At 43.8% G+C, this 24,581-nt stretch overlaps 1 protein-coding gene and 1 pseudogene across 2 annotated transcripts; both read left to right on the top strand.

The window, feature by feature from the left end:
* The first annotated feature begins 6,279 nt into the window (after nt 1-6,279).
* On the top strand, nt 6,280-23,340 carry BST1 (bone marrow stromal cell antigen 1). 2 transcript variants are annotated; one of them, XM_070411065.1, is made up of 9 exons: nt 6,280-6,533; nt 6,878-7,004; nt 11,493-11,628; nt 16,309-16,391; nt 17,792-17,868; nt 18,196-18,288; nt 19,620-19,706; nt 22,422-22,481; nt 22,955-23,340. In XM_070411065.1, exons 1-9 carry the CDS (start codon nt 6,316-6,318, stop codon nt 23,064-23,066), a joined length of 993 nt encoding a protein of 330 aa, XP_070267166.1. In that variant the 5' UTR covers nt 6,280-6,315; the 3' UTR covers nt 23,067-23,340. The 2 variants fall into 2 exon arrangements, with proteins under 2 accessions (XP_070267166.1, XP_070267157.1); XM_070411056.1 differs by lacking the exon at nt 22,955-23,340 and having other exon boundaries at nt 6,316-6,533; nt 22,422-22,485.
* On the top strand, nt 8,114-9,808 carry LOC138999132 (mitotic spindle assembly checkpoint protein MAD2A pseudogene; annotated as a pseudogene).
* Nucleotides 23,341-24,581: the final 1,241 nt, after the last annotated feature.

Raw genomic sequence — 24,581 nt, 5'->3', positions numbered from 1 at the left:
AAATAAAAAATTTCATTTGTCAGATAATCTCTAGAAGCATCTATAAATGGCATTGATTGATGTTACTTTCTCACATTGTTGCTGATAATTAAGTAACATGTATTGCTTAATATATTTTCCTCAAACTAATTTCACCTTCTGCCATTCTTTCCCTATTCCTTGACCCTACTGGTGATGTTTCTTTTGGTATGGTCTCTCTCTAAAGTCATATAGATCAGCAATTCCTTTTCATCAGCCTAGCATTATTACAATATTTGAATTTTCATGTTTTCTGTTCTATTAAAAGTAATAGATTCCACCCACCCCCACTGGTGCTTGAAATAAAGTGTCAGAAGACAATTCTCTGTAAGTAGCTCACATTTCTGTACAGTCTGGGTTCTCTGAAAATATTTTCATCTAAGTTAAGAATGTTTGTATGAGGAGACATTCCAGGATAGTGAAGCTAGAGGCATCACTCCCTAGAGACATTCCAGGGAATTACAGATCGAGCCCTCTCCTCCCTCCCCAGAGACGTTTGCTTGAGTAATGAGTGATTTCTCTGTAGGAGAGGATGAGAAGATGTACCAGCAATTCCATAAAACCCTAGTCTCCTATTGCATGCAGAGGCAGCATCTGTCCCATAGTACGATACTGCGGGACTTAGGGCATGGGGAATTGATACACAATGCTGATCTGGCTGTTTGTTTGTTTGTGTTTTTTTCCTATTCATAATAAATTGTGTCTCTGACCTAGAGACCTTGGTCTTTCTGTCAATATGTCACTTCTGTAAATCCCCTTTACTATGCAAGGCAGCATATTGGGAGTGGGATGGGGGACCATTATTCAGCCTATCATAGTCTACCCCCTGGTTCTCAAAGACTCATATCCATCTATCCCACACGATAAATGCATTCATTCACTCATCCAAAGGTCCCCAAAAGTCTCAGCCCATTATAGCATTAACTCAGGTCCACAATCTCAGAATGTGTCTCATCCGCTCAAAAGTCTCAAATCTCGTATCTAAATTAAGGTATGGGTGCAGTTCTGGGTATAACCCACCGTGGAGAAAATCCTCTATTTGTGGAACTGGGAAACTAGACAGCAAGTTATGTTCTCCAAAAATGCAGTGGTGGGGCAGGTATAGGGATAACAGTTCCAGCCATTCCCATTTAAAAAGGGAGAAAATGAAGGCAAAAAGGAGTCACCAGCCAGTCACCTCTGAAGTCCACCTGGGGAAACCCCATTAAGTTTCAAAGCTTGGGAATAACTCAAGTGGCTCATGCCTCTGCCCTCTGGACCCATGACTCCATCCTAAAGTCATCCTTTTTCATGAAGAGCAGCACTTATCTGCCACAGTAGTTGTGTGTTTTTGTTGTTGTTGTTAGTCCTCACCTGAGAATATTTTTCCATTGATTTTTAGAGAGAGTGGAAGGGAGAGGGAGAGACAGAGACATGGGTATGAGAGAAATACATCGATTGGTTGCCTCCTACATGTGCCTCAACTGGGGCCAGAGATCGAGTCTGCAACTGAGTCCATGCCCTTGGCTGGAATAAAACCTGAGCCACTTCTGTCTGTGGGCCAACACTCTATCCACTGAGCCAAACCAGCCAGGGCTGCCACAGTAGTTTTTATTAGCCTGTTTTCTGCCTGTGGTATTGTGGGAGTCTGATAGCCTTCTTTCAAAATTTTGTCCTCTGTCCTTTCTAGTCCAACTTGAAAATGTTTGTGTTTGTATGACATTCTAAAAACACTTTGTGGGGCACAGAGATTCATGCCATCAGAAAAGAGGCTATTCTGCAGATCTTAACTGAAGAGTCTCATCTATTTTTGGCTTCTGCTGAGATAGCTGAGGGAATCCATGAGTCACACATCCCTTCAAAGAGCCCTCTGGGTTCTTGAATGCTCTAACCTTTTGTATTTTCTATCATATTGCCTTGCCTGTGTCTCTGATCTATCCATTTCCCTCTTATATGGACCCCTATGATTACACTGGATCCATGATAATTTCCATCTCAAGATCCTTAACAATCACATTTTCAAAGTCCCTCTTACTATATAAGGTAAGTATTCACAGGTTTCGGGAAGCCACCCACTGCTGAAAGTATCATGAGAGTGCATCAAGGAACACAGAAGTCCGATGGACCTTGGGTATTGGTAGGGCTGATGCTATGCACCGATTGTTCGATTGTTCGATTGTTCGTGTTGAGATAGTGGTGGCTCAAGGCAATTTCCCTAACCTGATAATTCTTTTACTGTTTACCAAACTTTACCTTTGATATGCGTGTATGCATTGCTAAAGGGAAAATGTGTATTCAAGTAAATAAAAAGCGGACCTGCCAGAGGTCAGTGTGCTCTTCATGAAAGAGACACCACCTGGCCCCCCACCCCTTAATAATTCATATTTATTTTCTAGTATTTTCATTTTTGCATTGGCTCCTCCTTCAGATCCTGAACCCAACCATGCAGGTTGCAGCAACAGGTTCCAGGGGACTAGGACATGGACATCTTTGTGGGGCCGTTACTCAGCCTACCACAACAGAAAATAAACATAGGTACAACTGAAAGGATGCTAAGTATCCAAGACATTCATCGAGAGGGCACGATGAAACACGCTGTTCTAAGACCTCTTCACCCTCTAACAGCCAAGAATTCCAACAAACAAAAGAGATAAAGTTTTCAATAAGGAAGTTCAAGGATTACTAAAAGCTCATAATGTTCAAGAGAACAAAGTCCAAATTAGTATTGTCTTCAAGGCCTTTAGAATATGACCCTCACTTTCCTGTCAAGTCTCAATCTGCACCCTATTTACCAGTCAAAATAAGTTTTTTACCTTTTTCAGGAGATGCCCCACACTTTCCATTCTGCCTTTGTTCAGAATTGATTCCATCTGCAGCTCTTTCCCCCCAACTCTATACGTCAGCATTCCATTTTTTTTAGACCTTCATATAAGGGGAATAATAAAGGATTTATTTTATGTCAAGCTTCTTTCAGTCAATATATATATTCCTCATTGTATCAGCAGTTTGTTCTTTGTATTGCTGAGTAGTATTGTGCTGTATAACTGTATCACAATTTATTATCTTATGGACATTTGCATTGTTTAATTTAGAGGCTATTACGAATTAAGTTGCTATGAACATTTCATGTATAAATCTTTGGGTAGACAGTTTCATTTTTTCTTTGGTAAACATTTAGTGGAATATCTTTGGTAAGGTATCTTTTCAACTATTTTGCCAACTTTAAAATTTTGGGTTGTTTTTCATCTTGTTTTTGAGTTGTTGAGTTTTTTTTCTATTTTTTGGATACAAGCTTTAAATCAGTAATCTGTACTTACATTATTATGACTTGTGAATATTACTCATGGCTGAGTTTACAGAAAGTTTCCTTTCTCAAACTCCTTGCTTACCTTAGAGATAATAATTCTCCCTTTTCTTTTCTTGGAAACATCCTTTCTAGAGCTGTCAGCACAATGAATGGAAATACTCACCCCCAACTTCATCTCTGAAATTTAATGCGCTTGAAGATAAAAAGAAATCCTAAAAACTTCCTGAGGTAAGGGAGACAACAAATAAGCAGGATTAGGAAAATGGCTTCAGACTTTTCAACAATAACACAGACAGAAGAAAACAATGGAGCACTGCCTTCAAAATTACCTGGGAAAATGATTTCCAACTTAAAACGCTCCCCAACCAAACTTCTAATCAAGTATGAGGGTAGAATAACAGCAGTTTGCATTATTATGCAAAAGTCTAAAAAAAAGTAACCCCTATGGCATCTCAAGGAGCTATTGCAAAGTATACTCCATAAAACAAGAAGGAAGAAGAAATAGGATCTAGGAAACAGGGAATCAACCCAGGAGTGATGGGAAGGGGGGTACCAGGATGACAACTATGCAGCAAGTCAAGAGAGGAACCAGCTCAGATTGAGATAGTAAAGTGGACAGCTCTAGCGAGATAGATGATAGATAGATAGATAGATAGATAGATAGATAAATAGATGATAGATAGATAGATAGATAGATAGATAGATAGATACTATCTGAAATATTGACAGATGCTTTTGAATGCACTGAAAGGTTTACATGTCTTACAGAGAATTTGGCTATAATCATTACAGAGAACACCAAAGCAAGCAAACAAACAAGCCAGAGGTAGGGGAAGGGAGATAATTACTATCCTTAGGATAAGCATGATGTTTACAAGAAATAAAACAAAATCATAGAATAACATAAGCTCAGCCATGAATAATATACATAAGATAATAATTGTATAGATGCTGATTATTGATTTAAAGCTTGTGATATGGGGACAACTATAATAGTATCAAAAAAATAAAGAAAGAAAAAATACAGAAAGCAAGAGATTCAAATAAAATGTTACATCACCCTCCAAACCTACCCTGCAGCCACCTCCCATGTTAACCAAATAACTATGTTGTGATATAACTGTGTTGAGAGGATGAAGGGTACAGAAGGATGCTTTTTGAGAATGTGTGGGGTTAAAGGTAAAATTTCCTTTTCCATACTAGAATAGCATCCAAGGTGGAAACATCAAGAAACAGTGTATGGGCATGCTATTTAGAAATGTGGGAGTATGCCCAGCTGGTATTGCTCAGTGGCTGACCATTGGCCCAGGAATCAGGAGGTCACAGTTCAATTCCTGGTCAGGGCACATGCCAGGTTTTGGCTTGATCCTCAGTATGGGGCATGCAGGAGGTAGCCGATCAATGATTCTCTCTCTCATCATTGATGTTTTTATCTCTCTTCCTCTTCCTTCCTCTCTGAAATAATACATATTTTAAAAAAGAAAAAGAAAAATGTGGAAGTAAATACCAGGAAAAAACTGTTGAAAGAATTAAAAATGCATATTCCTGGAATGTGGACTTGAGGAGGGGCTGGACAGAATGTGGGGATGCATGGAACAGACTGACAGCTGTCAGAGGGGAGGCGGGTTCTGGATGAAAGACGATGAAGGGATTACCCAAGGAGCATATATGCATAACCCATAGACACAGACAACAGTGTGGTGATGTCCAGAGGGAAGAGGGGAGGGGAGGGGCTGGGTAGAGGAGGGCAAAGGAGGTGGTAATGGGGACATCTATAATTGTGTCAACAATAAAAATAAAGAAAACCGAAAACAAGAGATTCAAATAAAACGTTGTAGAACCCTAGACCTACCCTGCAGCCACCTCCCATGTAATCAAATGCCTGACAGACAGTCAGAGTTCATAGCTATCATCGCTGAGAGGTTGGCCCTCCACATGGAATTCTGTTAATCCTGGCATCCTAGCTCTCTACACTGATGGTCTCCAGGATTGCACATCAGTCAGGGAGGGAGATGGTGACCTCAACAAGTTCCTTAACTTCCCTGGGTTTCTTCATCTGTCAAATGGGGACGATAAACCTGGCTCAGAGGATGTTGTGAAAAATAATGAAAACGAGGCAGAGTTCTGGGCACACAGAATAGCTCAATAACGTTAGTTTGGGTAATTATTATTTCCTGAAAACAAACAACCCACTCATCACTAACAGGTGGAAAAGAGGGTGTCTGCCAAAGTGGGCATCATTTGGGGCCAGAAAAGTCTGTCTTGGGCTGACTACACCTTCTTCTCCTGTTCTCCAACCTCCCTGCTTCTGTGCTCCCTCCTCCTTGGCTCAGGCCATGATTCGCCAAGGGCTGTGTCCCTTCCTGGGTGATGTCCCAAACTCAGCTCTGGAATTGACGCAGGAAGTGGGCCAGAAAAGGAGCTAGGTGTTAGGCTGAGGCTAGCAGGTGGTGTATTGAGTTCAGATGTTGCAGATTATGACCTGCTGAAGGAGGAGGCACTACCTACTCACAGGATCAACATGATCCAGGGGTAGATCTCAGCATTTGGCTGCCACTTGATTGAAGTTGCTGTTTCACACACCCACACAAACACAAAGGAAGGGTTTGCTTACAGATGCTAGCGTGGGTGTGGGATGAGTCTTCCGGGTGCAATACCTAGGGAAGGAGTCCTCTTTCCGCCACAGCCAGCTGGAAGTGGAGAAGAACAGGGTAGCAAACACCTATTCTATACTTGGGCGGAGATCACTAACTTTCCCAGGGCTGAACTCTTGGTGGGTATTTTTAAACAGTGTCCCAGAGAAGCAAAGCGGGAACTTAGGGCGGTAATCCTCAACTCAAGTCCTTATCTAGATGTCCAGACTCTTGGTGTGAAAAGGGCGACAAATTGTGAAATGCCTAGGCAGCAGTGGTTTAACGCATTCCAGTCCTGCCCAGGTCAGCTGGGGTGGGGTGGGGCAGCTTAAGGTAAAAAGGGGAAGCCGGTCCAGCAGGCTCTCCAAAGTCCCCGGGATGGCTGCCCAGGGCTGGGCACTGTCCTGGATGTCGCTCAGGCTCCCTGCGCTGCTGCTGCTTCTGCTGCTGCTGCTGCTGCTTCTGCTGCTGCTGGCGCCCGGCTCTGTGGGAGCCTCAGGCGCGCGGTGGAGCGGGGAGGGTACCACCCCGCACCTGCAAAGCATCTTCCTGGGCCGCTGCACCGAGTACCTCGCGCTGCTGAACCCCCAGCTGCGGTGAGCTCGGCAGGCAGGCAGGCAGCAGCGGGCGGACCTGGGGGCGCAGAAAGGGAGCGGACTGGGTGGGCGGAAGGGGCATAAGTGTGGGGGCAGGGGGGTGGGGAGGGGAGGAGGAGGAAGAGGAGGAGGAAGTGGGCCCTCTGGAGGCCAGGAGGTTGTGGGGAGGGAGGCCAGGGGTGTGCGGGAAGTAAGGGGTCCTGACGGGAGGGTGGTTGTGTGGGGAGGATCGGGGTTCTGAAGATCGGGGGAGCTAAGGTTAGGGGAGTCTGGGGGTGACAGAAATGAAGATCTGTCACATTGCCATGTGGCTTTTTCTTTTATAAACGTGTGTTCCTGCACAGGGACAAGAACTGCACAGACATCTGGGAGGCCTTTCAAGCGGTGCTGGCCAAGGACCCCTGCTCCGTGCTGCCCTCCGACTACGACCTTTTCATAAACCTCTCCAGGCACTCCATTCCCAGAGATAAGGTAACTAAGGCGCTCACGCGTGGCTCTGTCTTTACAGAGGTCAGAGGTGTGAGATTCGCGGTCTCCAGTGTGGCTGAAACATCGGCCACAACCTCCCAGAGCGCTTGCCCTGTGGGGCTCTGGGTGGGAAGGTGGCTTTATCTTCACCAGTGATCCCGGCCTCCTGCCTGCCTGGGCAGAAGGAGATTTCCTGAGTCAACAAGTCAGTGCAGGAGTCACAAGGACATCTGGACCTTGCCACACTCCCGCCCTGGGGCTCCACCCAGGCGGTTTCTGTTTTTGTTTTTTGTTAATCCTCACAGGAGGATATTTTTCCATTGATTTTTTAGGGAGAGTGGGAGAGAGAGGGAAAGACAGAGAGAAACATCGATGTGAGAGAAATACATTGATTGGTTGCCTCCTGCACAAGCCCCAACCAGGGCCTGGGCTGGGGAGGAGCTTGCAACCAAAGTGCATGCCCTTGACCAGAATCAAACCCAGGACCCTCTGGTCCACAGGCCAACGCTCTATCCACTTGACCCAAACCGGCGAGGGCCAGGGCAGATTCTGGGTGACCTCTGTCCTCACTGACCTTGAGTAATTCAGAAAATGCTCAACATCAAGTAGCCTCCCAGAAAACCCATTTCTCCTTTTAATGGGCCTTAAGGTTATATCTGTTCAGTTCCAGTTTAAGAAAACCAGATATCTATACATTCTAATATAATAAATGAATGAAGTTATGTATTTATGTATTTATTTATTTATTTATTTATTTTGGTTAATCCCACCCGAGGATATTTTTCCATTGATTTTTAGAGAGAATGGGAGAGGGAGAGACAGAGAGAAACATTGATGTGAGAGAGACACATTAATTGGTTGCCTCTTGCACGCACCCGACCAGGGCCGGGAACCTGCAACTGAGGTTCATGTCCTTGACCGGAATTGAACCCAGGACCCTTCAGTCTGCAGGCTGATGCTCTATCCACTGAACCATACCAGCTAGGGCTGAAGGTTACGTTTGGAATCAGTGGAGGGGAGCTGCTGTGGAGCCCCTGCAGTCAGCGAGTGTGGTAGCCGTGGTGTATGGTGGGTGCTCTGAGCTGTGGATGCACCAAGCTGTGGGCCTGGCCATGGTGCGGCAGCTCTCTCTAGAGCAGGGCATCACCCTTCACAGGGCCTGAAATCATTTTTCTCACTTGGCATCAACATCACTTTATATCGGAGTGACATTTATCCAGCTGAAACCTTTACTCGAGCTCAGAAATAGGGACTCATCCTTGCTTGTCACCACTGATACTGAGTCCATGAAATACCTAAACCATATGACGGAATAATTAAAAGACCTGTCAGGCAAGTGCTCAGTTCAGAAACGTGTGGTAGTCATCTCAAATATTTAAGTAGCGAAGTCCTTAACAGATGGCAGTTTGATACTGAGGGTACAAGACTGCCAAAGATGACAGTACACCCAGAGACAAGCTCTCCAAGGTGAAGTCTGCTTGGCACTCACACAGAACACAGCTACGGCGGCAGAGGAGGCTTCCTCATCTCCACATGCAAAGATTTGGCTGTACCTGCAAAGTGGGAAAGTTGGGACCACAGTTTATAAGCAATTCTGAGCAAGTCCCTCTGCCTTCCTTCTGTTCTAAAACCCATAAAGTAAGCAGCTTGGTGCCCAACAAAATCCTGTCCATGACTGGAGATGGGACAAGAACAATAATGGAATTGAAGAACAATGATGTAATTCTCAAATGTGTGTTTCCTGAAACCAAGCCAACTAACGTTTCTGTTTTATTTCATTGATAATTTTGAGATGGGGAAAACAACATTATATTTTACTGAACTGTGCATAATTGTGCCTTTTTTTTTTGGTACCTGTTTGACTTTCCATCAGGTTGACATCATATTTTTGGCCACTGTTCTAAAGGAAACCAGCAGGTTACATCAGCGCTGTATCGTCAATTCCTTTGAAGATGGTAACTGTAGATGGGAAAACTTGCTATAAAGCTAAATGCCTTCCTAAGTTAGATCTTTTGGTCATGTAGCTTGACTCAGAATATAGGTAAATATGAAACACAGCAAAAGAAGTCTGAATATTCAGAATCTTTACTTAGGTCCTCAAGTAACTGATAATCCACAATCACAAAACATCCCTACTAGGTCCTTTTTGCCATTTGTTTCATCTGAATAGTTTCCATATTGAAAAAATCTCCAGTTATTTGATTTTAGTGTATATAATTTACACTTACAAAGCTATCGCTATTTCTGCTCTTTAAATTCCCATAATACAAAACTCTTAAAAATGCCTTTGTTGTGTTTTATAAAATCAGGCTTTAAATGACAATGACAAAGCTAAATGTGTATATTTAAAAAAATAATAATTAAGAAAAGCGGGCCTAAAATGTTTTCTTTGAACAGTGCCTTGAGTTTAAGGTCTGTTAGAGAGCATTTCTATTTCTCTGACATAATAATTCTTAACTTGATTTTTAATTGTAAAGTCAGGTAACATTGATGGTTACAAATGAAAAAAAAAAATCTTAACACTAATTTTTCCCTCTGTAAAAGAGGTAAATGGAGCCAGGAGGTTCAGAGATATAATAGACCAAAACCACGATTTTTAAGTATATGTTGAACTTTGCTGCTTCCCTGATGGTAAAGAGAGGAGCCATAAATTTTGTTCTCCTCTCTTGTCGATTTTGGTTCTAGTTGGTGAACTCAGTAAGTATTTACTGAGCTACTTCCATGTGGTGGGCATTGTGCTAAGGGTTAAGGATGCATCAGAGAACAAAACAGCTTCCTGTCTAGGCAGAGACCAGTTGGACTACTGAGGATCTGATGAGATAATGAGTAAGCGGGGTGTTGCCTTTTGTCTTATTTTTATGTGAGAACAGTATAACTTTGTTTTCTTTTTTAAATTTTATTTTTCAATTACAGTTGACATAATATGTTATATTAGTTTCAGGTGTACAGCATAGTGGTTAGACAATCATGTATTTTACAAAGTGATCTCTCAATATTTCAAGTACCCACCTGGCACCATACATAGTTATTACAATATTATTGACTATATTTCTTATGCTATACTTTACATCCCTGTGACTATTTGTAACTACCAATTTGTACTTCTTAATCCTTTTATTTATTTTTTGCCCAGTTCCCCAGCACCCTTCCCATCTGTCTGTTCTCTGTACCTATGAGTCTGTTTCTGTTTAGTTTGCTCATTTGCATTATTCTTTAGATTCTACATATAAGTAAAATCATATGGTATAATCTTTCTCTGTATGTCTTATTTCACTTAGCTTAACATCCTCTAGGTCCATCCATGTTGTCGCAAATTTTTTATAAATTGTTATATGTACCACCTCTTCTTTATCCACTCATCTACTGATGGGCACTTGGGTTGCTTCCAAATCTTCACTGTTGTGAATAACATTGCAGTGAACATAAGAGCGCATATATCTTTTTGAATTAGTGTTTTGGGTTTCTTCAGATATTTTTTCCAGAAGTGGAATTTCTGGGTAAAAATACTATAACTTTATAGTCAGAATATTGCAGAATCATCTTCCAAAATTCAGGTTTTATACCCGCTGCTCTAGTAACACAAACATTGAAACACTGGTGCGTGGAGACAGAGAAAGGTTTATTCGATTTTTCCAGGGCGTCCAAGAGAGCAAGATCTCGCAAACCCATCTCTCCCCAAAAGCACAGCATGAAGTTTTTATGCAGCTCGGGAGTAGGGGATGGGTAGTTCCGGGGAACTGAGAGAGAAGTCTGTGTTTCTTTAGTCACAGATAACATTTTGTGCAGCCAGACTCCTCGGCGGCAGTAACTCATCATCACTGCTTTGGAGACATTCTTTCCTTCTGCAAGGCAAACTCGTAAATTTCCCTCAGGACCCTGAAGTCATCATCTCCTGCTTGACAATGAAACCCCACCGCAGCAACTTAGGACACATTCTTAAGAAGAGAAGAGCAGTTAATGTGAACAAAGGCCTAACCAGGAATTAAATTAATTAATTCTAGCTGCCCCCAAAATGAGGGGCACTAAAATCACCTGGGGTTCAGCTACAGGAACTATAAAGTATAATATAAAAGGAATATATTGCATAGCACCCTAAACACAGCTGTGGAAGAAGAGGCGGGGCTCACGCTCTCCATTTTCCAGATGTGGAAGCTGAGGCACAGGGAGAGAATATGCCTTGGTCAAGATCACACATCTAATTTATCACAAACCCAGGTCCCTTGATCTTCTTTTAAATCCAGGGGTCTTCATACACACATGGGCACACACATACTGTATTGTACTACTGGGAAAATATTTCACTAACATTTGCAGGATACCCTTGGACTAACAGGAAGAAATTAAGACCAAGAAAGGAAAGTGCATTTGCTGTGAGGCAGGTCAGAGTTGAATAAGAAATGGGTTGCCTGTCTGAGCTTGATGACATTGTGCCTGAAAAAAGTTTGTTTTGATTTCATTTTATATTTGAATGTTGTGTTTGTTTTTCCATAGTCCCTGTTCTGGGAAAATAACCAGTTCCTTGTAGACAGCTACTCAGAGAATACCGGTCGTTTCATGCCTTTGGGCGATGTTCTGTATGGCAGGACTGGGGATCTTCTGAGCTGGTGTCGGCAGGAAAATGCCTCTGGTAAGACTCCTGCACAACACACAAGACAAATAAGAGTTCTTGCCTGGCCAGCGTGGCTCAGTGGTTGGGAGTCAACCTATGAACCAGGAGGTCACTGTTCGATTCCTGGTCGGGACCCATAACCGGGTTGTGGGCTCAATCCCTAGTGTGGGGCGTGCAGTAGGCAGCAGATCAATGATTCTCTCTCAGCATTGATGTTTCTATCTCTCTCTCCCTCTCCCTTCCTCTCTGAAATAATAAAAAGGATTAGTTGTTTCTTTCTTAAAAAGGAAAAGAAAAATAAGAGTTCTTGCTTACTAGGCACTTGCCATTTGTGCTAAATGCTTTCATATGCATTTACCTCATTTCCTTCCCCACCACCACCACCAATCCTCTGAAGTAGGTGGTAATAATAACAATTAATCACCATAGCAGATAGCACCTATCTTTTGATGGGTATGTCCTAAGCACTTTATGTACATTAACTGCCGTAGACCAATTCCAGCATGTCATACAAGAATTGGGGACTCAACAGGGTTGAGTCACAGATGTAGTCATCTGTTAGGAATGGCTAAAGGCATTTCCCTAAAACAGCCATAGGCTATTCCCCAAACTGACAATGCCTCTGTACCCTTTGAAACCTGACCCTTTGAAGTGTATTATCTCCACCTTGCCTTAGGACAAATTGTGTTAATAAAAGCAAGGGTCCTAGACAAGGAGGCTCTCTTCAGTTCCTTTAGCTGAAGGTCCTCTGACCCCCAATGCCTTTCAAAATTATAACTCGTCTCTGGACTCTTTATTAGTCTCTGGATTTCTATGTCATCTACGCGCAGCCCCTTTTCCAGATTCCTGAACCCTTCTTGATGCTGGGACATGAACCCCGGCAATTAACTAGTTTAATCCCCATGGGACAGGACCAATCCTAATTCATATTTTGACAAATAAGGAAATTGAGGCACAGCAAGGTTAAGGAACTTGCTCAGGGGTGCACAGCTAGGAAGCAGCAGAGTCGGACAGCCTGACTCCAGAGCACGTGCTCCCCACCCTGCACAACTGAGCCTCACTCTCCTCATTTTCCAGAGGGGGAAGCTGAGGCTTAAGGAGGTTAAATCACTTGAAGAGGGAGAGGCCAGGATTCAACCCTTTCTGAAAGATCTGAGGCCTGGGCTCTGAAATGCCTCTCCAGGCCTCCAGCAGGTATTTCCAGATTAAAATCACAGTGAAAGTTAAGGTCAGGAGGACTGACCTGCGGGTAGGGACAGCTCTCCTCCTCCATCCAGCTCCCCTGTTAGGAGCTGGCAGCATAAAGCCTCCCGACCCTCAGGGAGCTTATAGCCTTGAGAGGGACCTTTACCCATTATCAAGTGCTAGGACACAGGCAGGGCTGGGCTCCAGGGAGGAGCAGAGTGAGACACCAGCCGGACCAGGGGGTCCAGGAAGCTTCCAGGAGGCTCTTGGCTCTGGGTGAGTCTCAAAGGACAAGCAGGAGCAAGGCCAGCAGGGAAAGGAGGTGGGGGAAGGTGGTTCCTCCCCGAAGGCTAGAGATTCTTCCTCCCTGGGTATTAGAGATGTTTTAAATGTTAACCTAAGCACAGTTCTGCTTATTTTCCTCCATTCATTCTTTCATTCATCCATCCAACTAGAAGCCATAGAGTGCCTACTATGTGCCAGGTCCTGGGAATATAGCAGAGAATCAAACAGAAAAATAATACACCCCCCCCCTTTTTTTAAATTTTTTACAGAGAGGAAGGAAGAGTGATAGTTAGAAACATCGATCAGCTGCCTCCTGCATACCCCCTGCTGGGGATGTGCCTGCAACCAAGGTACATGCCCTTGACCAGAATCAAACCTGGGACCTTTTACTCCGCAGGCCGATGCTCTATCCACTGAAGGAGTGGGAAAGAGAGATAGAAACATCAATCATGAGAATCATTGATCGGCTGCCTCCTGCACGCCCTATACTAGGGATCAAGCCCACAACCCAGGCATAGTCCCTGATTAGGAATCAAACTGTGACCTCCTAGTTCAGTGATGGAGAACCTTTTGAGCTCGGCGTGTCAGCATTTTGAAAAACCTTAACTCAACTCTGGTGCCGTGTCACATATAGAAATTTTTGATATTTGCAACCATAGTAAAACAAAGACTTATATTTTTGATATTTATTTTATATATTTAAATGCCATTTAACAAAGAGAAATAAACCAAAAAAATGAGTTTGCGTGTCACCTCTGACACGCGTGTCATAGGTTCGCCATAGGTCGACACTCAACCACTGAGCCATGCCAGCTGGGCTAAAACCCATTCTTACATTATAGAGGGGCAATAAGACAATAGACAGGCAAGTAAAATATATAGTCTTGCATAAGATTATAAGGACTACAGAGAAAAACAAACCAAGGGAAGAGGATGGAAGTGCTGGGCAGGGGGATGAGGGGAGAGGAAAGTGTTTCAGTGTCACATAGGCCCAGGGAAAGCCTCACCCCTCATGAGAAGCCGATATTTGAGCAAAGCCTTTAATAAAGGAGATGAGGAAGAGCATTCATGACAGAGTGAACAGCAGGTGCAAAGGCCTTGAGTTGGGGGTGTGTCTGGCATATTTAAGCATAGCAAGGAGGTCAGTAAGTAAAGAGTGAAGTAGGGCAGTCTTGTGGGACCCAGCCCTTAACCCGTGGTGTCTATGCTAACTCTGCATAGTTAGTGTCCGAACTAAATTGAATTGTGGGACCCCCAGCCTGGAGAGTTTGGAGAAGTGATTGTTGTCAGAAGTGTTGAGAGTAAAGCAGCTCAGAGAAAGTGTCTCAGAAAAATCACAGGTTATTCCCCACTTCTCTGATTCGATCGATGCCATCTTCTAAGGGGTCTTTGTTTAAAAAGGAAGTGAAGCCCAGAGTTTAGGATCAGAAAAATAATGCTACGTTCATGTCATGGTATCTTGTGGAGCTATGAACAATGTGTCTATTGGTCTGGTGAGGTGTTTGTGATATATTTTTAAGTGAAAAAAATCAAGTTAATTCAAATAAAAAATATACACACAAACACATATGAAATTATACACATGAAAAAAGTCAAGAAGATATCAAACCCGAACTGTTCTTGCTAGGAATTTTTTTATTTTTTAGTATTTATTTTTATTGATTTCAGGGAGGAAGGGAGAGGGAGAGAGAGAAACATCAATAATGAGAGAGAATCATTGATCAGCTGCCTCTTGCATGTCACCTACTAGGGATTGACCCTGCAACTGGGCATGTGCCCCAACCAGGAATCGAACTGTAACCTTCTAGTTCATAGGTCAGTGCTCAACCCACTGAGCCACACTGGTCGGGCTGAAGTCATACATTTTTTTCTTATCTATATTTACTTCAGTTTTTGTTTTTTTAGTTTAGATAATAAACTATTTTTAAAGTATGTTTTTATTGATTTTTAGAGAGAGAGGAAGGGAGAGGAGTAGAGAGTTAGAAACATCAATGAGAGAGAAACATCATTGGTCAGCTGCCTCCTGCTCGCACCCCTACTGGGGATTGAGCCTGCAACCTGGGCATGTGCCCTGACCGGGAATCGAATCGCCAACCTCTTGGTTCCTGGGTCAGTGCTCAACCACTAAGTCATATTGGCCAGGCTAGAATAAACTATTTTTAAAGAAGAGAATTCTTCAAGAATAGAATAATCTATTTTTAATGAAGAGAATTCTTCAACTAGATAAATGATCATTAATAATACTCACCAGTTGTCCATAGTTTAAGAGCAAGAAAGTATAAAACATGAAAATACAGAAATTACTTTTGGGACAAATACCACCTAAAGCCGTGGCTGTCAGAAATGGTGGGAGGAGCAGTGGCAAGCCAGAGAGTTTGATTCTGATCCTCTGTGCCATGTACCATCCCTGGGACCTCTCTGAGGCTCAGAGATCTCTGAGAAATTTGGTCTCTGACCTGCCCCTGTGATAACCAGAACTATGTTCAAGACTAGAGTGTGTAATTTACAGAAGTAATTACCACTTTCTTATACTGATCCTCTCTTGAGTTATGCAATGGGCCTTGCACCTTAACAACATTACAGGTGATCACGTTTGCGCCTCCCTGAACACATCGCCTGCCTTCAGGGACACGTTGTGTCCTGCTTGGTTCTCCCTGGAACAACTTGTCAGTCAGCATGTTCCTTTTTTTTTATTTGTTTGTTTTTTTAAATAGAGTATATAGTGAACAAATACCATATATATCTACTGAATTATGTCCTTAAAGTTAATACAATTTAATATATTTGAACATGTTATAAAATGTCTATTTTCTGGCTAAGACTATCACTTTCTGTTTTTCTTGTATTTACTTCCAAACCAGGGCTAATTGGAGAAGGTACTTCTTCTAGTGAAGCAAAGTTGTATGTGGTTTTTTAAAATCCCTTTATTAGCATTCCAGTAGAGAATAACCCAGCTAACATGCTGGTGGCTGGCCAGGCTCACTCATTAGCCAACTGCTCAGTTCTTCACCTTCCTCGAATCTGCGCCGAGCAAGATGATCTGTCTCCGTATCACGGATTGGGAGGACACTCACCAGGCTCCTGTGGATTGGGTGGGCAGAAGTGACTCTCAGCTTGAGCACATTGTGCAGAACACAGGCTGAATATATTTTTCAGAGCCAGAAAATACCTTTAATTAATTCTTCCCAATATCCTTTTTGAAATGAAATGTGTTTGTTTTCCTCCTAGGACTCGATTACCAATCATGCCCTACATCAGAGGATTGTGAAGACAATGCTGTGGATTCTTTCTGGAAAAGGGCATCCATGCAGGTAATCCTGGGTGCACGGCTAGGGGCTGGGCACAGTAGGGACCCCCGAGCATGGGACAGAGGGGGTCAGAGATGTTCCGAGACTGGGCCATCGGGTCACCACGTACCTTCTTAGAGCCTCACTTTCCACCTTTTCAGGACTCTGATTTAGTCTCTTTGCTCCATAAAGTTGTGTGGACTTGAGCTTAACATGGCACAGAGATGTCCAATTAGTGTTCATCAGAGATGAGGATATTAAATAGTCGTTATTGCTGTCAGGTGGTGGTGGTTGTTAGGATTTCAAATAGATGTGATTAATATATATATATATATATATATATATATATATATATATATATATATATTTCAGAGAGGAAGGGAGAGGGAGAGAGAGATAGAAACATCAATAATGAGAGAGAATTATTGATCGGCTGCCTCCTGCATGTCTCCTATTGGGGATTGAGCTCTCAACCTGGGCATGTACCCTGACCAGGAATCAAACCATGACCTCCTGGTTCATAGGTTGATGCTCAACCACTGAGCCACTCCGGCTGGGCTCGAATAATTGTGATTTTGATTGCTATATAAAATAGGATGGCCCCTGCTTTCTTGGAGGCCCTGGGACACCTGATATCTAGATGTGGGAGTCAGAAATGTCTCTCAGACTGATGCCCATGGGAGAGGAGGTGAGAGAGGACTGAGGACAAACTGGAGATCCAGAAATTATCTCCTTGAGGGAAGTCTATTCTTCAGAGAATGTTGTCACCAGGGGTGATGGTAGTCATCAGTAGCTATTAAATGCCAGTGAGTACAGTTCACATTTTCTCCCACCAGGTTGGAACAAATATTAGAAATTAATGAGGGTTAAGTCTTCAGCTCTGTGCCTGGCAAAGAGCTGTTTACTATTAAATGTTCCCTGTATTGACTAGGTGGCCCATGGACTTCAGGGTCCCCTGACCCATTGCTGCCAACCAACCCCCTTTCAGGGCTATCTATGTCTCTTTGGGTCCCATTTCCTGCTCTGCATTCCCAGGTGTCCACCGGGTCCATTGTTAATCAGGGTAAGAGGGACTTTGGTCAAATCCTCCACCACAGATGCCATTGGGAGCTAAGCAGAGGGCCTGCTCTGGACAAATGCATTATATATTCATCCAGTGCTCTCCAGGCCGCTCTGATGGGAGGCCTGTGTTTGCACCCACTCCCCATAAGCTCTGCTTTGAGTACAGGCTCCAGACAGTTGGCTATGGATGCGTTGTCACCTGGACGTGGATCATAAGGGCAACTCAGGGCACATACAAGAATCAACCAGGAAATACATGTATAAGTGGAACAGCATATCGATGTCTCTCTCTTTCTCTAAAAACATATATATATATAATTTGTCCATTTCATAGCTGAAAAAAGACTCATTTCTTCTTGCAGTATGCACAGGACAGTTCTGGGGTGATCCACGTCATGCTGAATGGTTCAGAGCCAACAGGAGCCTATCCCGTAGAAGGGTAAGAACGTCAGCACCAACCAATACAGTAGAGATGCCAAAATGTTTATCTAGTTGTTTTGGAAGGAGGCTTATGAGAATGGTCCTAATCCCCAACCTAAACAAAACCATTGAAAGACCTGGAGATCAGATATACTAGTATGTTTATCCAGTTACACCATTAACAGATGATGAATGCATGAATGAAATAAGTAACCTAAAAAGTTAAAGCTAAAAAATAGCCCCCAAAGATGTGAAAAAAAAAGTATTGTGTAGCTCAGCTAACATTGAAATGGCAAAAGTATCATATTGCTTTAGGACTTTGAGAAATGTCTTTCCTGTTTTTCAGGTTTTTTGCAGATTTTGAAATTCCCTACCTCCAGAAGGATAAAATCACACGAATTGAGATATGGATTATGCATGAAATCGGGGGACCCAACCTGTAAGCTATGGTGCTCTTGTGGAGGGTAATCCTGCAAACCTGCTTTTCCCAGAGGGGATATGCTTGTCTGTTTTGCACTTTCATTTTTGGGAAAACAATAGTCTCTTTTTAAAATTTTTTTATTGATTGATTTTAGAGAGAGGAAGGGAGAGAGAGGGAGAGAGAGAGAGAGAGAGAGAGAGAGATCTGTTGCACTTAGGCATTCATCGGTTAATTCTTATATGTGCCCTGACCAGGGATCAAACCTGCAGCCTTGGTGTATCAGGATGATGCTCTAACCAACTGAGCTATTGTGCTCCCAGTAAAGTGAGGCAGGGCCCTGCCTTTGGTATGAATATGAATACCATGCCTGTTGACCATACCTGTTTGCCTTTATACATCCCACCCCCTGCTTAATCACAAAGTGGGGGGGGCAGCAAGAACCCCTGTTGATGAAAAAGTGGGGAAATGGACACCTCATACTCTGCTGGGGTGATCAGCTTGGGGTTCAGTGTGGTGATGCCTATCAAGAGCCTTAAAATGCATTCAAATCTGGGTACCAGAAAACCTACTTTCAGGGCTTGATGCTAAGGAAACAAATAATGAAGGATGTGTATAAAAATGAAGCTTTATCAAGGTTTGTTGTAGTGTGCATGAGATTGAAATATACAAATGAACTTGATCTTTAAGAGGTGTCTGGTTTTAGGGATTATGTTCCAATTATGGAAGGGAGAGTACATAGGAATTAAAAACAAGGGCAGGCATGTATGTATGTCCACAGACAAGGGCAAATGCAGAAAACGAAATGCACGGACAGCAGAACTCCACTGTTATATTTCAAATCTCATGGAAATAAGTATATTTAAAAGGTCTAGAATGACATACATCAAAATATTAGCAGCAGTTACCTCTGGTGATGTAATATTTGTTTGTTTTTTTTCCCTTTTGTTTATTTGCACTTTCTAATGTTTTTTTTGAATTGCATGTTTTGTTGCCATATAAAGCTTAACTTAATAGGTAGGTAGGACAATTGGCACTTGGCACTGGTCAGGGGCACTTCACAGAGGACTGTTGGTGGGTGGGGCCAAGAAACCCTGTGACGCACCTGGCACCTGCACATGAGCCTGCAAGGCCCTCCCGGGACACTTGACATGTAACCTTTGGACTGGGTGTTGGGTGCTCAGAGCAGCCCCTTTGGGGTACTGAGGGTTACTGCAAGCAGCACTTTTGGGTCCAAATATTTCTCCAGAAGAGGAGACTATCCCAGAAGCACATGGCCAAAATATATTTTAATTAACCTAGAAAAGACTTCTTCCATCCTCTTATTTTGTATTTCTGTGTTTGTGTTTTAGGGAATCCTGTGGAGAAGGCAGTGTGAAAATCCTGGAAGACAGACTGAAGGGGATGGGTTTTCAGTACAGCTGTACTAATGATCACCTGTACGTGTCACATTATCATCACTGCAGATAATCAGTGGTTTTGGAGGGTAGGGGGTTGTTGAAAGGGTTTTAGGGGCATCAGCTCTGAAGACCAAGGGGCCGTGCCTTCTGGGTTGTCACTGGGTGGGGGGAAGGTAGGTGCCTTCTGGCCAGGGTTCTGCCTGGCTCCACCCACTTCGGCCCAGTGGAAGGGCAGAGGGAGCAGCCCTTTCTCATTTGCGCATATCCAGTTTGAATCCACAGGTGAAGGGCACAGTGAGTAACCTGTGAACAGGAAGCATGGTGCCTGCACCTTTGAGTGTCACACGCCTGTGGGGTCCTTCCCCACGAGAGGTGCTAAGGTGGAGTTTGTGTGAGATACTTGCAGGCAGGTACGTCTTGATTGTAGGCCAATAGGAAAATAGCACTAGCTACCATTGAGTGAGCGCATTGTGGGCCAGGAACTTTATGAACTTAAAATCAGATATTGTTTGCGGGCATTCCTGATTCTTGGAAATGTAGATGAGTTTGTCTCAAAGCCTGGGAGAGTGGGAAGCCCCCCTTCAACTGGGAATTCCTCACCTATGTCTGCTCCCTGCTTGGTTCCTGGAGACTGGAGTCCAGCACTTCAAGGCTTAGCAGCTCTCCCCAACGTCTGAGGGTGAGGCAGGGTGCCAGTTACCTCTGCCTCTCCTCCGGCGCCCACAGCCGTCCAGCTGGCTCTACCACCCTCCGCCTTCTCAAGGACGCCAGGGGCTGGGTAATCTTCCCGTTCGAGCGAAGCCCCTGGAAGTGTGGGTCTCCCCCAACTCCTGCCTCCCCAGGAAAATGAGTCCCTCAAAGCTGTTCTCTTAAACCCACAGCTCGAAGTTGTCCATTTTATTCATCTATTGTTGTTAATGCTTTCAGTAAGCTCAGCAGTCAGCTGTTGTTACCACCCAAAGGCATGTGAAAGCTAATAATCTTTTTTTTTAAAGAAATATATATACAGAAAAATGCACAAACCATAGGCATCCAGTTGAACGAATTTTCACAAGTTCAACATACACATGTAACCAACACTCAGATCAAGAAACAGAATGAAACTGGGACCCCAGTGCCTTCCCTGGCCTCCCTTTCAGTATCTCTCTAAACGAGCAAGGTCATGGGTTGGTTTTGTCTGTTTTAAAGCTTTATATAAATAGCCCCATTTTATGGATGTGCAGAGTAAGGATCAGAGAGGTTAAGTAAGTTTCCCAAGGTCACCGTTCAGTGGCAGACAGACCTGAGTTTTGAACCCAGCATTGTGTGGACTTGAAGTGTGCTCTTCCTTTCTTCCTACTGTAGGACTCTTCTTTCTTCATGCACCAAATTTTAGTAAATTTTGTAAAAGTTATGTCTTACTTTAAAACAGCTCAAGGGTGGAGAAAATTGTGGCTAAAAATTTCACATTCATGGCCACTTTGCTTTGGTTCAGGCTGTCTTATTTTAAGTCATTGATCCAGGTGGGAGGCCCAGCCAGAGTCCAAGTTCTCCTTCCTGGCTCACAGCTGCCCTCAGGGTCTCAGCCTGTTTTTATTTCCCCTTTTAGGTCCCCACCTAAGCTGGCCTCAGGGCTGTAGCCTTGAAGCCTGGCCCAGCTCCCATTTCTTTGCTGCCATGAGTTGGTCTGTGTTCAGGTGGTCTTTGTGTTGCTCCTGGGAGCATAGAGGAGGTAACAGAAAGTTTAAATGACAGAGATTAACGAATCAAACTCTAAGCTCCTTGTACGTGAGAACTCCTGCCTCTCAAAATGTGGGTGATGTAGTCTCTTGCAAATTTTGATGAGGTCTTATCTTTGCATACCCCGTCTTGCCTCCTGGTTGGTTTCTGCTTAGCACTGCACTGAACCAGACTTAGTACAACTTCATGAGTTTTGGAGGGCACAACACAATAACTACTTTATAAAAAATAGCTGTGTTGTATAGACTTTACTGAAAAGTGGGCATGTCCTCCGGAGGGGTCAGGTAGCATGTCATAGAGTGAACAATGTATTTCCTGTTCACCCGAAGTCCCCTCCAGTCACCCTGCCATGAGAGAGCCTCTCTTGGGGTTACCTCCTATCTAATGTCCAGTGCGCCACCTCTGCCTTGTTCCTCTGTTGTCTGCTGTTTTCCTTCCCTCCCAGCTGCCCGGGGACCCCACATCTTCCCCTTTCATGGTGCAGAGTAGTTTAGCTTGATTTGCTGAAACCTGGACAACAGCTATCATCCATGTGCTTCAAGTCCAACCTTCTGCCCTCATTGAGGGTTTTTCCCCAGTAAAATAGTACATCCATGCAGAAGTGCATCCATGCTTAGGCCCCAGAGTGAGCCTGCAAGGTTCAAGTTCAGCTTCCCAGCTTGCTACTGTGAGCACGTGGGCAAATCCTGTGGACAGCTTTCTCCACTGTAAACTGGAGATGATTATAGTACCAGTTCTATGTCATTGTTGTGAGGATTCAATGATATAATTGATGTAATTAATATATGTAATTCTCGGTACATAATGCTGGCTAATATTTTTTAAAAGAAACTGTGTTCTTCACAGGTCAGAGACTTAATGTCCCTGGGATTTTGCAGGAACACCACAAACGTTTGATGATTGAAAGCCATTTAAACAATCCCTTGCCAGGGAGAGGTCAATGGGGGAAAAAGGAGACTCATGTAATACTTCAAGCAATAAAAGGAATTAAACAAACAAACAAAAACGAATCCCTTAAATCTTTTCGTTCTATAGGCCGGTGAAGCTCTTAATGTGTGTGGACCACAGCACGCATCCTGACTGTGCCTTAACTTCGTAAGTAAATTCCTAACTCGACCTCATTGCTTCCCCCGGGATACCCAGTCCTTACTCTATAGAGCACGGATCAATTGCAATATGAGTTGCTAAATGCCGACTGCAGAGTCAGATTTGCACTTCTTTGGCCTGGTGCAGGCATGACCCGGCTGAGCCTACCTCCCACCATGCACTGCAGAGCTGAGCCTGCCCCGGTGCAGCAGAAATTCTAGGAGGACCTTTTAAAATGATTTCTTATTCCTAATATGTTATGAAATTACATACTTTTTTTGGGAAAGGTAACGCATATGCATGGGATGAAATTCATAGTATAAAAAAGTTGAGAAAGAGAACAATTTTCCTTCCTCTATTCTTAGCCATCCAATTCCCTTACCCACCAAAGTATAAGGTGGGCCCCCCCCCCCCCCCCATTGCCACCATTGGGTAGTAGTGTGAATCCTGACAGTTTTTTTTCCTTTTTTCTTTTTTTGTAGCTCAGTGCCTGATTATGCTTTGATTGCGGAAACATCCACTTCCACAATGGCTATTTCCAGTGGACAAGCCACCAGCCACAGGACTGAAGAGCCAGTGCCCAGCCTCCTTTGAGTTCCCTGAATTTTAGAGATCTTGGTTGATTCAATAACTGCTCATTCAGGCCACTGTTTTTTCTACTTGCTCTCGCTTTAAATCCCCTCTCTTAAGTTTTAAATTCACCAGTAAAGACTGAGTCCCCAAAACCCTAGGCCTTCACCCATGACCGGAGTAAAAGCAGAACCCCAGAACTGTGTGTGTTCTCACTCTACCCACAACTTCACTGTGTGCCCCAGGTACGCTGGGTAATTTCCAGGTCCTATAAGTAATAAACTTTCCCCCCCTCAAAGTTCCGTGATGGTTATTGCTAAAGGGCATTTTGCAACCATGAGAAGAACCACAAGGGTTGGCACAGCCACAGTGCTGGATATGGGGAAGCTGAGGCTGGCACAAAACATGGGGATTATCTATGTCTGAATCTGTACCTGTACCTAATTCTAGGTAGACTTATAGGTAAAACATAGTGCTTTATTGTCATTTTCATTTGTGTTGGCAGGAAGATTTCCCTTTCATTTCTTTCCATCTGCTAAAATCATACTTACCTTTGAGGACCCAACTGACACTCCAAATGCCCCTCTCTACAGGGCTGTCGTGAGTCTACAGGTGGATGGAAGAGCTCCCTTCTCTGTGCTGCAAGGACTTTGTACTTAGCTTGAAGACAGTACTTCCGCTTTCTAGCCTCGTTACATTACATTCCACACCATCTGTCTGCTTCTCTTGACTTGGATATCGCATCAACGTCCTCTCTGTATGTCTCATAAGAGTTGCACATAGTAGGTGCTCCATGAATGTCTGCTGGATCCATTTGTCCATCCACAAGGGGAAGAGAACTAATCAGGGCTGGACATCAGCGGTGTGCCAAGTATTGTGCTATGTGCCTTGCATAGACTGTTTCCTTCATCCTTTTAACTGGTCCATCAGACAGAAAGATAGAAAATGCTCATCAGCTCCATACAGCTCTTCTCCCCTTCACTTAGTCGCAGAACTTTTGCATTTTTGGTCAGGTTCATGGCTGCCAAGAAAAACGAGTGTCCTTCCTAGCCTCCCTTTCACTGTGGCTGCGTGATGTGTGTGGCTCCTGGGTGAAGCACTGGAAAGGAAGGGAAAGGGAGCCCTTTCCTCCTGGTGGACCTATGGACCCAGAAGATGTGGTGCTGAGCCATCTCCAAAGGGGCGTGTGCCCTGGATGGGGCTGGAGCCACCTGGACAGTTACTGAGAGAGAAATGAACATCTGTCTTGTCTAAGCCATGGAGATTTGGGGTCGTTTCCACAGTAACCAAACCTGAATATGAACCAGTGAGGGCAGGTTCTGATATGCTTCTGTCAGAAATGGAGAACCTCTGGTTCAGAGAAACTATTGAAGAACTCACTCAAGACCACCCAGCAGCGAGTGGGTCTGAAGCCGTGGTCACCAACTTTTCGGACCTCGCGGACCACAGATTGGTGACCGCTGGTCTGAAGCGAGTCTGAGGTTTCCGGAGTCCACTCAGGCATATGTCCTTGGAGCTAATACCCAGGGATGGCTGGTG

This window comes from Myotis yumanensis, unplaced genomic scaffold, assembly GCF_028538775.1.
Source record: "Myotis yumanensis isolate MYYU_CA2020_CCGP unplaced genomic scaffold, mMyoYum1.0.hap1 SCAF_1, whole genome shotgun sequence".
Lineage (NCBI taxonomy): Eukaryota > Metazoa > Chordata > Mammalia > Chiroptera > Vespertilionidae > Myotis > Myotis yumanensis.
The sequence above is the reverse complement of the archived record's forward strand: the minus strand, read 5'-3'. Positions and strand labels throughout refer to the sequence as shown.

Coding starts and splice junctions, on each gene's coding strand:
- BST1 (XM_070411065.1), top strand. CDS start 6,316: ATGGCTGCCCAGGGCTGGGCACTGTCCTGGATGTCGCTCAGGCTCCCT. Junction 7,005..11,492: donor ACTCCATTCCCAGAGATAAG/GTAACTAAGGCG, acceptor GTTTTTCCATAG/TCCCTGTTCTGGGAAAATAA. Junction 22,482..22,954: donor CCTGACTGTGCCTTAACTTC/GTAAGTAAATTC, acceptor CTTTTTTTGTAG/CTCAGTGCCTGATTATGCTT.